The sequence below is a fragment of the Bombus pascuorum genome, chromosome 3 (genome assembly GCF_905332965.1).
Source record: "Bombus pascuorum chromosome 3, iyBomPasc1.1, whole genome shotgun sequence".
NCBI lineage: Eukaryota > Metazoa > Arthropoda > Insecta > Hymenoptera > Apidae > Bombus > Bombus pascuorum.
Window position 1 is genome coordinate 18,073,248 of NC_083490.1, and position 14,652 is coordinate 18,087,899.

At 33.6% G+C, this 14,652-nt stretch overlaps 2 protein-coding genes across 7 annotated transcripts in view; one reads left to right on the plus strand and one right to left on the minus strand.

Moving 5' to 3' along the window:
* The window catches only part of LOC132905659 (hormone receptor 4-like), a 157,856-nt gene extending 149,882 nt beyond the window's left edge, over nucleotides 1–7,974 (plus strand). For 5 of the 6 annotated variants that reach the window (XM_060957184.1, XM_060957185.1, XM_060957183.1 and 2 more), the window contains 5 exons: nucleotides 1,236–1,370; nucleotides 1,525–1,788; nucleotides 2,235–2,427; nucleotides 3,167–3,294; nucleotides 3,629–7,974. In XM_060957184.1, the coding sequence (XP_060813167.1) occupies nucleotides 1,236–1,370; nucleotides 1,525–1,788; nucleotides 2,235–2,427; nucleotides 3,167–3,294; nucleotides 3,629–3,709 (801 nt within the window). In that variant the 3' untranslated portion in view covers nucleotides 3,710–7,974. The remainder of the gene's footprint in view (nucleotides 1–1,235; nucleotides 1,371–1,524; nucleotides 1,789–2,234; nucleotides 2,428–3,166; nucleotides 3,295–3,628) is intronic. The other variant, XR_009657838.1, reaches the window with a different exon arrangement.
* Nucleotides 7,975–10,059: 2,085 nt separating this feature from the next.
* On the minus strand, nucleotides 10,060–14,167 carry LOC132905675 (serine/threonine-protein phosphatase 6 catalytic subunit). Its single transcript, XM_060957226.1, has 7 exons — nucleotides 13,911–14,167; nucleotides 13,671–13,766; nucleotides 13,333–13,540; nucleotides 13,122–13,201; nucleotides 12,940–13,045; nucleotides 12,711–12,872; nucleotides 10,060–12,611 (listed from the first exon to the last, which is right to left on the minus strand). Exons 1-7 carry the CDS (start codon nucleotides 13,977–13,979, stop codon nucleotides 12,421–12,423), a joined length of 912 nt encoding a protein of 303 aa, XP_060813209.1. The 5' UTR covers nucleotides 13,980–14,167; the 3' UTR covers nucleotides 10,060–12,420.
* Between the last annotated feature and the right edge of the window lie 485 nt (nucleotides 14,168–14,652).

The following is a 14,652-nucleotide window of genomic DNA, read 5'->3' on the forward strand; positions in this document are numbered from 1 at the left end:
AATGATAGAATTATTTGATCGCGTATGATCGCTAACGCGCGATTACGAAATAGTCGTGAATAAAAAACAGAATTCACGATGTTTGGTAAGGATTGCGCGTATATAATATGTATACATCGAAGGAGAGGCGTCAGTCGTTATCGACATCGCATCAAGATGACGACGACTCGGAGGTAGGGACAATAGAAAATCAGCGACAGCCGGTGCCAAGGACGGGCAGTTCTCCGCCGCGCGCCGGTTTCGTAACTCGTGAAAGTCTGCACAAGGGACACTGACCTCACCCTACCTCCTTCTCTTCCTCCTCCAACACCTTCGTCCCTCCATCTCCGCTGCGAGATCGCCGTCAGCAACGAGAACGCGTGTCCCACGGCTGCGTGACGTTCGTCAATATGCACGAAACTTAAAGATAAAGCTGAGCAAAAACGGGGATCGCAGCTTTCTCCGAAAGTGTCACCAAGGACCTCAGACTACTCTCCCTAACCGTATATACTTCACAAATACCGATCTCGAGGATCGAAAGGTCAATGAAAGGCCAAATCAGATTTACGTGGAAAACACGACCCCACGATTCGTCACTGACAGATTGAAATTATCATAGTGCGACCATCGTAGATCCTGCCATGTCGACACTGGATATATCGGAACTTTAGCAACTTTATTTTCACTGGTACCAATCGAAATGCTTGGAATAAAGTATATGTACGATGTAAGATAGTACATACATATGTATATGGAATTGAAAAGTTCAATACAAAAGCGGCACATTTCATATCTAAATCTGTTTTTGGTTCTTTATATTATTTTTTTTTTTTTTGTTGTTAGTTCAATTAACAACCAATTAATGATTAGAGTTCCTAAAATTTTAAGTCATTCGCCCGATTTCTCGCAGTAATAAATATATTTCTCGCAATTAGTGTAAAAATAATTGTAATTCTTATACGAGAGTGCTTTAAACGTTCGCATCCTTTGTACGAGCATCGAAATAAATGATTAACAACCTCCGCTAAAAATCATATAATAATCTTAAAATAATTAAAATAAAATAAAAATATATAATAATCTTCAGATTTGTACATGTATAATTAGTTTCCAAGTTATGTGATAAATCCTACATAATCCTATATTCCTTAATGCTCCCATAAATCATGCTGGAGTAATAGTAGTAGTATAACACTCAGAAACGATAAATTTTAAGAAATTTAAATAATTTAAGAGAAAAATTTTCTATGTTTAAGGTGGTACACTTAAGGCAGAGGTTAGACAACACAGTAAGCAGTTCGAGGGATCGGTCTTTTCCTTTCGATGCAACCGTTGCTATGATCCAGTCTCTAATAGATTGCGACGAGTTCCAAGACATTGCCACGTTAAGGGTACGTTTATCTACTTTATAGTTTTTAAACTGTTCCATTACCATTCGTGCTGCACATTTTCTAGGGTTCTATACCTTTCCCATTCGAACGAATAAAATTTCAACACAAATGGTGTGTCTCTGTTCACACGTGTACCTCCTATTTTATATTCCAGAACTTGGACGAGCTACTGGACCATAAATCAAACTTAAGCGACAAGCTGTGTCAGATAGGGGACAGCATAGTGTACAAGTTGGTGCAGTGGACCAAAAGGTTACCGTTTTACCTTGAGCTACCGGTCGAAGTTCACACGACGTTGCTCACCCACAAGTGGCATGAGATCCTGGTGCTGACCACTTCCGCTTATCAAGCGATACATGGTCAGCACAAGTTCTCCAACGTCGGAAGCGACGTGATGGGAGCGGATTTTATGCAAGAAGTAATTACTTTTCTATCCTTCGTTGCATTTAAATCTACTACTTCTCGATTTAGCAGAGATCCACAGATAAAGAACTTTCACTTTAACCAACGAATACAGTACAGTAGATTTATTTCATGACGTGAACCGATAGTACACACCTGTAGCCCACGGGTCGAGCATTTCTGTTCAAAGAGTAATGTAGAGTACGCTTTTTATCGCAAATAGTATCGGATAAATACGATCCTTAATAGAATCGTAATTGGTTGCATAAATCTTAGCCAGACAGATATGGTTCTGTTCGGACATTCGTGAAATTCAAGCAGTACTTTCTATATTTAAACACGAGGAGATCATAGGAAGATTTATTTGAGAAACGAAGAAACTTTCTACTTTGAAAAATATAAAAGAGAATTGTGACACTGTATTAATCGAACGTGTAATTAAATAAATGTATTCGTACACAGGTTTCAAACAACATGTATACGTTGCAAACGTGCCTAACGAACATGATGGGCCGACCGATAACCATGGACCAATTACAGCAAGACGTAGGGCTCATGGTGGAAAAAATTACATACGTCACATTAATGTTCAGGAGGGTGAGATTACGAATGGAAGAATACGTCTGCCTGAAAGTAATCACCATGCTCTCGCAAGGTAAGTATTCTCATCGGATAAATCATTTAAAAGTGCACAAATACCGTACATGCCTGTTTTTTCTTTTCTTCTTTTCTTTTTTATTTTATCGAGATACTTAAGATATAAAGAAATGCATCTTTTTTGCCAATGCTGCAATTGACGAAGCAAAATGTAAGTTTGCGTGTAAACATGGTATAGAATGCTAATTTTTGCATATTTTTCATTTGCTTTACATGCAATATGTATAGAGTACAGCTCGTAATTATTCGAACAGTTCCAAATCGAAAGAAAAGTACCTACATTCTCCATACGGAATACATTTATCAACCATCTGAATATAAGTAACGATATATTTATATTCTTTATATTATTTGATATATTCTCAACAAATTTGAAAGTAAAATGATACTCAAGAAAGGATTGATAATCGTCGAGTAAATTTTAGAAAGACATCGCGAATTACTGAAAAAATTAAAATTTACTAACGATCGAATAGTTATAGTTATAGTGAAAAATAAAATTCAGGACTTCAAAGATAAAAATATAATAGTGCTCAGCAAATGAAGAAAGAAAATCTTAACAAACACGAATCGAAAAGTGAATATACAATCTTTGAGAACTTTTCGAAAAATTTCCTTACGTTTGGAAGATCTATCCATCCTTGAGCTTCTGAACCTTTTTTTTTTTTTTATCAACCTATATAAATTGCTATCAGCACATGTTCACGATTATTTCTCTTGTATTTGCCCTCTCTTAGCACGTGGAGGTACTATGGAATTAGAACATCTACAAGAACGGTACATGAGCTGTCTACGAAGTTTTGTCGAGCACAGCGCGCCTCAACAGCCGAATCGATTTCATGATCTTCTCGTCAGATTGCCCGAAGTAAGTCAGCCATAAAAAAATTTCCCCTGGTCGTTCATCGTTTGTCGCGCGAATCGTTTAGATTTTCACTTGACCAGATGGGTGTGTAGCGTAAAGTACAGAAGAACAAAAAAAAAAAAAAAAGAAAAAAGAAAAAATAGAATAAAGTAGATAAAAGAAGTAAATAAATAGAAATATGAAAATATACATAATTTTGTGATCGATGATAGAGAAAGATTCAAGCAATAGAGTATCGTTCGTGAGAGTACGACCGTATTTATAAATGTTTTCGTGAGAGACGAGTTAGAACAGTACCTACAATCTAAGTCGATCCTGTTTTCTTCCTGAATTCCAGGTACAATCGGCGGCAGCTCTTCTACTTGAGAGTAAAATGTTCTACGTTCCTTTCCTATTGAACTCAACAATTCAAAGATAGTAAATAAAAAAACAAACTGACGATAAACGAAGCTGAATACCTATATACATACTATACATATAAATATATACATATATATACACACGAAAGATTATATTGTATGTATATATGTATATATATGAAAATAGAATCGAACAAACAAACAAAAGCAAACGGGAGAGACTTATAGGAAAAGGGAAAAGGGAAAGGCTTTGTTTGCGTATGTATAATAATTATATAAAAAAAGTATATATATAAATAATATAAATAATATAAATCTGTGTGTTCGTTGCGTTGTACAAAACGAAGAAAGTCGAGAAGAGAACGAGGAACCTGCGAAAAGCGTGATAAAACAGACAAAAGCGTTAGAAGAAAAAAAAACAAGAAAGAAAAAACTAGAGAAAAACGAGAAGATTTGAAAAAAAGAGACGCAAAGGATACGGAGGAGGAGGAGGAGAGAGAGAGTACTTTAGATAAGAAATAAAAAAAGCAAATTAATGAAAGAATATAAAGAGTTCGAAAGAGAGCGAGAGAGCGGGAGAGAAAGAGAGGGAGAGTGAGGAAGCGCGCCACCTCGAGATGGGAAATCAATCGAGGAGGGAACTGAACTTTTTTATCGAAACTGAAAGACTATAATAATATATTTCTGTACGCAGTACCGCGCAACTACGTCATTGTGTGTTCACGTTGCATAATCCGATCGATAATAAAACTCTCGTTACGTACGCTCACTGTAGGCCACCTACTACCACCTACTACTATTGCTGCTACTACTACTGCTACTGTTACTATTACTCTCCACCACTATCAAACTAAATAGCAGACTACCATTAAAACGACCGAAAGATCAATCGACCGATGTTGATGATAATGGTGATCATAATAATAATGATGATGATGATGATGATGACGATGATAATGGTGATGATGATAATCGACGACAAGTCACCAGCAATAGCACAAACACAAAACAATCGATCAGTGAACAAATCGGTCGCCGCGTATCTATGTATCTTTACACGCGAGTATAATAATTACAATAACACAGAAAAACGAATACGCATTCTCGATAACAAAATAACTCTAAACGCCTATAAATACTTAAATACTCTCGTGTATATATCCATGTGATCCTACCCTTACACTAAACGACGTTGCAGACGTAAGTGTGATATTTCAGTTATCATTCTAATTAAGAGAAGATACAGGGAACACGGTCGTCGTCATTACTAGAACAAGGACTGGCTGAATGGATGTTGGATGTTTGTAAAAACGATGACGATTTTTGCATAACTGTTGAATCGAAAAACAGAAAAACTGATGTTATTTGCATAAAGTGATGCAGAGACCAATTTAACGTCTGCTGAATGGTATCCTTCAATTATACGAAGGAAAATATGCCCGACGTTGAACACATTTGGATGGAAATCTGGTTAGACTCTAGGGTACAAACTTATTGACTCGTAAATCGTCCTCGTTGTTATTGTCGTTCTTGTCGTCATTCACCGCTCCGAATCATGGTCCAAGCGCGCAACACAGAAGACTATATTATATGTACATACATACATATATACATATATACATATATACATATATATATATAATATATGAATATATATATATATATATATATATATATATATATATATTCACGATTTTGTTAATTTACATTTTATCGTCATCGACGTAAATCTTTACGCGTGTAATAGCGTGCATCATTCACCGGTCGATTTTTGACTCATTCTTCGAACGATCCGATCCTCCACTTTTTTCGGATCACGAGATCACGCGATTCTAGAGCTTACGAAAAGAGGGAAGTGTCGCGTAGACGAAGCGAACTCTTCTCACAAACGAGACGCTTCCGCGAGATTCTCGACGACTTTTAAATAAAGTTCGATTCGATGACTTGCAAATATTTTGCAAAATTTTTGTAACGGACGTTCTTCGAACTGATACTGATTTTCGATACGTAAGATAAACTTTTTAAACGTTTTTTATATAATTCTAATGAATTCGTAGCCTGCCGTATATCGAAGTGATATTTTTTCTATTGAAAATCCTTGCAAGGATCTGATCGTTCGAACCTGTGCGCGTGAGCGCGCGCGCTTCGTTTCTCGTTACCAAGCGTTCCCCATTGATTCGTGACAAAAGATTGTTTTTTATAATTCCTCGTTAAAATGACTGCGATAATTTCATAGTATTATATACAAGAAAGAAAAAGGAGAAAAAGAGAAGGTAAAATGCATAAACGAATGGAAAATACGACTAGCAAGAGACTTGGTATTTCTTTATTACAAGGAAGCTTATATTCGTAGCAAACAAGAAAAGTAATAGAGTAATAAAAGTTCGAGTATACCTTTTTCTTCTCGCGTGAGCTTTTATCGGATTTACGGAAAATTGTTCCCCACTTTGGCAAATGTAGATATACATATGCATATTCATATGTATAATACATATTTATGTGTCGCGGACACGTGTGATATTCGGTTTCCTTGCGACTCAGAAATACCTGGTTCTCCAGATTGGCTCAATTATTTAAGATAGCAAAACCAATTATAGAAAATGGAAATAACGGTAGGAAACAAACCGGTGGCTGACGCCAGTCGAAACGTCTTGTTCGTGTCTTGGAAAAGAAAAAGAAAAAAATGATGAATAATGCTCCTTGTATACGCATGTAATGATTAATTAGCGCATGTTCTATCACAACGTGATTGTTTCATCTTGCCTCCATAGAAGTTATCGTAAACACGCGCTAATTACCGCTACGCACACGATCACGAGTACGATGAATTAAGAATTCCCCTTTCTTTGATCCCGAAGGTCCGTTGTCGTGTCTTTGGATGCCTTCGGTCGTGTTGCATTTATCTTCATTCCCTGATCCTTAATTTTTTCTTCCTCTTATTTTCCTACACTACAAATTACAAAGCGAATATTCTGCTCAAAGCAAATTCCACCGAAGCTTTCGCAGGAAACTTTTTCTACTTTCGTCAATCTTGATGCTTTTTCCATATCTTGAGACAATTTCGCCGAACTCGTGATCGCGAGCGCACGTACGAAAAAAAAAAAAAAAAAATACAAAACGAGAACTATACACACAGACCTTGGGCCTACTAGCCTAGGGATACTTGTCCATACTATAAGACTTAACTAATGATGGGATACTTCATACGATAAACAATGTATATTATTTGCGGTTAAGGAACTGGGGGTAACGGTTCCTGTATTCCCCGGACATCATCGTACACTTATTCTGTGTTCAATTGGACGGTCGATAAGGTCGCAACCGCGAGTGATAGAAAGAAAGAAAACAAGCAAGATAGAAGAACGAAGAGAAAAAGAAAACAAGCTCGCTAAATTACGTTAAGAGAATATTTGACATGATATTGGCTAACGCGTATTTCTTTTTTCTTTTACTTTTTCTTCAAAAACATAAATCGCTTGTAATTTCCTCACGTTTACACGCGAAAATTTGCTTTGAAGTTACCGTTTAGTATAGTGCAATACGAAGAAAGGAAGCAATCGTGTTAGCATTTAGACCGATACATTTGTTCCTTTTGCTCTCTTTCTTTTGTCTCCTACCTTCGTAGAAATTTTTTACGCTCCTCGTTCCTTCCTCTTCCCTGCCCGTTCCCTCGAGTTAATCCATCAAACCGCGACTGTTCACCCTTATGTTCCTATAACCCTGCCCATCAACCACTTCTGTTTCCTTTTTTTATTCTCGTTAGCTAGTAAAGATAATGTACTTCCCGCGGAGAACTCTTTTCTTGTCGCCTCCTATTTATTGTTAGCATGTACATACAGCATCGAAACAGATGTTAAAGAACGGCGAGGAAAAAAGAACGCCGCGTTAAGAGAAAAAAGCACCGAGTTGGACTGTCTATTATATTACATTATATATAAGTATATAAATATAAATATAAGCATATAAATATAAATATAAGTATATAAATATAAATATAAATTATAAATATAAATATAAATATGAATATAAATATAAATATAAATATGTATATTGTATAAAAAGAAATGTGCACCGATGTCTGGGAGTACAGCAGCTGCTTACGGGAGAGCTATACGTTGGATCAGCAAGACTTAGGGCATTATACTACCCGCGAGTATTATCATGCCCAACCTTTAATATTTAAGTGCGAGTGAGAGTCTATTGAGCAAAAGTAAAAGAAAAAAAGATGAAATTTAAAAATATAAAAAATACATATGCCTCTCGTTTGTGGGTTTAACTTTGTACATATTGTACGAAAGGTTTAATAATAACTACGTTGAAAGTACTAGTCCTGTCTCTTTGTATAATTCCGTGTTATACCTGTTCTTATATAGTGTCAAGCGGTGCAACAGCGTTTCTAATCCTGTGTCAGCTGTACGATCGAGCCTGATTAAAATTATGCAATGCAGGATATATATATGACACCACTTTAGTTATACATGTTTAGAATCTTCTAACGAAATAACACGAATAGGATATATCGTCTATGTTCTGTTCACAAATGTCGGGATGGTAATAAAAACTTGTATTTCTTTTGGGGCGATGAATCATGACGATAATATATATATATATGAAACAATTTCCCTACGTACAATGTACATTTGAGCTACAAACCGTTACATCAAAATCGTTAAGCATTGATGTGATATTGAAACAACGTTCGTATTTATATTGTCAGATTAGGACGTTCTTATGTATTTCATTTACCGAAATATTTCCGTTGGCCCTCAATTTACTGATCTCTGGATCTCCTAAAAATGTCAATTTGTTATTTTCTTGTTAAAATGACGAAACTTTCAAACGCGCACCATTATTTCGAACGGATTGGTTAACACTGAAGTATGCTGCTTGTCACGGTATAAGCAAAGAAGCGCGAAATGCAAACGTTAACCCAAAAACGACGGGCAAAAAGCAAACACGAATGCCAGACTGGCAAGAGGAAATACTTTTTCAATGAGTGAGTCAAAGTTACCAATTTCTACCTACGTTTAGGAAGTACATTTTTATCATCTCGTTTACCTTCGACTATTCCTTTTGTAACTGAGATTTGGGCACCGTGTGAATTACTGCTTTGCCAGGAACCGGATGCTATACTGCTGCTAATCATTTTTTTACCAACTTTTGCGCGCGAAATACGATTTCTCGTTGATGAACGTAAACATTCGCAAAGTTGCACCATCTAGCATTTTTCGAATTTTTACACCTGATTTGATAACGATTTCGAGCTTTATATCGCGCATGAATGTATTTTCTTAATGAATATTATTTTATTAGGAATGATTCAAATATCATTCACGCATTTCTTGTATTTTATATGCACATTACATTTTACAATTTTTTGCACGAATTGTTCAAAGTAGTTGCACATCGACATTTTATTATAATGTGCAATTTAACAATTTGGTAAGAAGTTTACTTATCGTCACAAATATAGAATTTATATGCGTAGTTGAAATTTTTCTTTTTAAAAACAAATACTTAAAGAATAATGCATAATTAAACAGACTGAAAATCTACATATAATCTTTTGTCAAAATCAAATACTTAATTAAATACTCTAGTCGACGTAAAAGGGAATATGTTTGTATAATAAGTTTAATACAAAAATTTACATATTTTATTTTTTACCGTTAGCAAAAAATTTCATTAAATAACAAATTAGTGTATTCGTTGCATTTTTTTATTACTATTAAAATGGTTATTAATAATGCGATTATACACGAAATACGACGAAGTACAACGAGAAGTATAACACGGACGCGCTTGCAGATTTATAGTCGAGCAAAAAAGTTATCGCATTTGTTTTTATAAAAATGTGTATATAGATGAAGTTGATAATCATAAGTATAAATTCATTGTTTCTGTAAGGATTAAGCATTGTAAGATATAATATAATGATGTTCATCCGACCAATAAATCGGAAGCTATCGGTTCTGGGCAAAACAGGCTAGACTTCACAGGTGACGCGTAAACCCCCTGTATTTTTATGAATAAATAAGATATTTTAAAAAAAAAAAAAGTAAATCTGAAGTCTGTTTGGAGATGCCTTTCATAGGGATTATATAAATGTAGATAATATATTATACATAATGAACATAAATACACTATATTATTATATATAAATAGTAAGGAATAAATAGAATTATTATATATACGATGAAAATAATATTATTACAAGTAAATAAACTAATTAAATATGAACAGATTTGGTGATATCTTTATTATTCCATACCCATACCTACATACGATAGTTTCTTCCTTTATTATTTCACGGTATATATATGTGTACGTATATGTGTATGCATGTTATATGTATATATTTGTACTTTACTTATCACAATAATAACGGGAGTATTATTGATAATGTCAGTTGCAATTTTTGCGCATTTTTATTACAGACGTTTCATTACATTAACATAACAAAATCTATACTTTCAAGGTACATGATCGTTAAAATGTTGTCTACCTGTGAGATCTTTAAGAATTATGCGCAGTGTTCAAGCTCCTGCACAAAACATTTATTAAGCTAAAGTAGTCTCATTATTTAATGTCATTGTCTTTATTCCTGTGAGCTTACCGATGTAAATCGCCGCAAGCGCTTGGACACTTCGATAAGATTAAAGCGATCACAGACAGAGGCATTTCAAAGGTGACTGCTGTGAATACCTAAGTAGACACAGAAGCTAATACTTTTATGATTTCTAGGATATCCGTACTACATAGGCATTCTCACGCATCACCACCGTTTTACGATAATAATAGAGGCTGCAAAACCGACAGATCGAGTTTGTAACGTAAACTCCGTGTCTTGCCTTGTGTAATGATCTATCTAATATAATATCAATAATGTAAATACAAAGCAGTGATTAATGTAAAATCGTATAATTGCATATTGTAACAATCTGAATATATTTTATATATATATATATATATATATAAATCGTATTTTTTATCAATAATATTGTAAAATGTAAAAAGTATCATGTAAAGCAATCATCGAATTGGACGCCGAAATATCTTACGAGATAATAATAAAGATCGAAATATGATAAATTAATTGTTAATGATATTTTCTGGAATATAAAAAAGTGAAGAGAATTCCTTACACACGCCTTTGTTAAGCTCTCTGTTATTTATATGATCCGTCCTAGTTCGTCTATGATTATCCGTCAGTAGAAAGTATTTACTTCTAGTAGACCGTCGTGTTATAGTTCTGAAGGCACTGTTCAAAAGTTGACTATTTTTATTTTTTTTCATTTTTTTTTTGAAATAACAAGTCTTCAAAACATTTTCAAACGATTCGACATGGAAAATCGTTACAAACATCGATGCAATTTTCACATGCCTCGCTTGAACTATATCACAAAACTCAAAATAGAGTAGTTTCAACTTGACAGCCAGTGCCAATGCCAATGCCATAATTGTCGGGTCTGTGATCGGTTAGGAATATCATGAGCTAGTAAATCGATGGTCAGAATTCAGGCTTATGATACGCAATGGCCGGTGCGTTCCATTGATTATGTATCAATATCGTATCATTATATTACACAAACGCTTATTAATTTAGAGGCACATTGCTAAGGGTCTTGGTTCTTAAAAGTTGCTCCCTACATTAATGAACTTATGACAGTCTAGCTATTATAATTATTCAGTACGACAGCGATTTGGCATATAATGTGAAAACTGTACAAAGATTCTGAGAATATAATAATATTCAAACTATTGCTCTGTACACATAAAAGTAGAACATAGTTAAAAAGGCCGATATTATGAAAAAATTTCAATACCTTTTAAGATATTTTGCAAATAGTATTTTGAGCCCGTAAAAGGAAAAAAGAGAATGAAATATAAAATTGTCATGTGCATAAAAATAATAAGAAAACTTCTATTATATAATACAATTTTTCTACTCAATTTCCTTACCTAGGCAGGAAAACTTTGGCTACGGCTACATACTATTTGTACCTCGGCAGAACCGCCGACTTTATGCTGCTAAGAACACTGATTGCGCATCTAGAATAAAAAGAATTGCACGCAGCATATACAGTGTCTAAATCAGAAACAGATCAATTACATACTCAGGAAGACCTTAACAGTAGTATATATGCTTACGCTTTAATAAACCTGAATTCTACGCACAACGATCATAATATCAATTAAGCATTCACTATACTCAGAGACTCTCCCACTTCGGAATGTTTAAATGGTTTCTCATTTATTCATTCATACATTACTGAACCTGCTGTTGTTTGTGTTCGTAACTTATTTTAAAGCTCTTAGCCTTTAGAACGGTACATTCACAATACTGCTCTGAGATACGAATGCTCTAGAATGTCCACAGTAGACAGCAAAAGCGTCTAGACCACAGTGTTCACATTTCAATGCGAAACATTTTCCAAACTAGGAGAATCAGGCTGATGCAATGGCAGGCGCAATTATATATAAAAGTTAATTTCTTAATATACAAAAATGGATAAATTTCATAAAAACTGTGTAAAATCATTCCCTGAATAAGTAATCACACGATAATCCTGTTCTCCAAATAACATGTAAGTATAAAAACATAAACAAAATTTTTTTAATTAAAATTCTAAATAATACTTCAAAATTTGATGCTCCGTCAAAGTATCAGCCTGTATCCGTCAACATGAAGAAACAGTCATGTAATTCCGTAACGTCTAGACGCAAATACCACCTTTCTGCATCCAAACAAATGGAACACTAGATTAGATCACAAAAAGTATGGTGTAATAGTTAAAGGTGGAATTACTCTTTCAGAATCAGGCACTGCCTGAAATAGCACTGGGTTTCTTTGATCGACAGTTGTAAACTGTAAAATACTAGCTACGTTACCACAACGATAACAATAATTTGGAGCTGACCATACTGTTACAAGCTTATCATTAAACATGTACCTATAACCTGTAAATAAGATAGAAATATATGAAATATAATCATAAAGTTCTTTTGTATGCATTTTACGCATAAGTAAATACATATAATTTGTGTAACAATATATACCTTCATGAACCAATTGATGAGCTCTACAAATAAGTTTAAGATCGTTGATTTCCATAAATTCATATGTTACTTTACTTCCAAATAACCAACCTGCTCCACGTGGACTAATAGTCCATGATTCAACATCTTCTGGATCTGACCAAACCAAATCACAAAAAGCACCTAAAACAGAAATCGAAATGTATTCAAGTATAATGTAACGTAACATATTAAAAGACAGTAAACATACCTTTATGCGGAATTTCTTGATTTCTTTCAATCGTTCTAATTTGATCTAATGTTTTAATGGCTGGAGACAATCCACCATGTACACAAAGTACTTGTTCGTCAATTAACTAAATAAAAATATTCACATTTTTATTAAACATCATAACACAATATTAAATTCATTTATTATTTACAAATACTAACAGCAGCAACTGCAAGTAAGTCGAACACCTTACAACAGTATTTCCATGCATTTGCATTGCCATATTTGTTTTGACATTCATCTGCATAGAATATAATAAATCTAATTATCATAATTATCAAATATGCAGAGTAATGAGTTACTCTCAAATAATCTTTTAGATGTTATATTACAATAAATACATCACATTTTTATAACATAATATATACTAACCATAAAAACCATAAACATGAGTGATTTGTCTGGATTCGTGATTTCCTCGAAGTAATGTTATTCTATCAGACCATTTAGCTTTAAGTGTGAGTAGGCGAGTAAATGTTTCTACGCTATAATACCCTCTATCTACAAAATCTCCCATAAATATATAATTTGTTTCTGGCACAGCGCCTCCATTACGGAATAATTCTTCTAGATCGTAAAACTAAAAGAAAATAAACAATCATAGAAACCGATTTATATAAAAGAATCGTACCTTTATCGTTGAAATAGTTATCGTTATCTCTAAAGATATCGATATCATGTTGAGGTTAGAATAAAACTGTGAAGTTTACCTGGCCGTGAATATCTCCACATACTGTTACCGGAGTAGATACTGGTTGAATATTAGACTCCTCTAATAATATGTCACATACCATGTCACAAAGTTTCTGAACAAAATTAATTTTATTGTTAAGAGACATACAGAAGATTCAAGTAACCTATGAGTATACGTTTAAGGTCTTGTTACATATGTTAACAAAATACAACATAAGTGGTAGTATTATTATTAATATTTTTCATATATTATTTACCTTAAGGTCATTTTCAGGAAGATACTTGCACTCTTTTGCAAGTTCCATCCATTTATCGATGTCTGACATTTTGGACTCGTATCACAGGAAAATACTGATCGCGCCCTCACTTACATATATGTGCACTGAATTTGTAGTTAATTTATATATTTTTAAGAATTGTTTTAGCGGATTAATTTCAATTAAACTTCTGATCTTTATTTATTTTACTCATAAGACTTCAGACATTCTATTTAACAAAATATGATTATTTTTCATCGTGTTAAACACAAAATTAATTAACCTACTGTGAAGTAAGATTAAAAAAGACCAATTTTCATTCTATTCAATCCTTTCATATTATTGGTCCTAAATTTTCGTAGTATAAAGAGAAAATATATTTGAAACTGATATCATTTTAATAGAAATATATCGAAATATTTTTCTACTCGTTATTAATAATGCCAATAAATACAATCGTGTCATATCACAATATATGTAGTTGCTACTTAATGATTTTAAAGTAGATGTTACTTTTAGGAATACATGATATATCCTCCAATAATGTCATTTAAATCCTAGTAATTTTTGTTTTTCTCTTGCACGCTTAATAAAAAGTTTGAAAGACTATTTGATAATTTTACTACGCAAACTCAAAACTACTCAATAGAAAATTTAAATTTATATCATTCCAATGTTTTCTAAAATTATATACTATCTGAACATTGTATTAGTCATGAAACATTTGATGAAATTACATTTG

Bases quoted from the DNA above. Each gene is read 5' to 3' on its own strand.
- LOC132905675 (XM_060957226.1), bottom strand. From the start codon at position 13,979: ATGTCAGACATCGATAAATGGATGGAACTTGCAAAAGAGTGCAAGTAT. The intron at 13,541-13,670 runs GTAAACTTCACA...ATTTTCTTTTAG, and splicing joins GTGGAGATATTCACGGCCAG to TTTTACGATCTAGAAGAATT. The intron at 12,873-12,939 runs GTATGTTTACTG...TTTCTGTTTTAG, and splicing joins TCAAGAAATTCCGCATAAAG to GTGCTTTTTGTGATTTGGTT.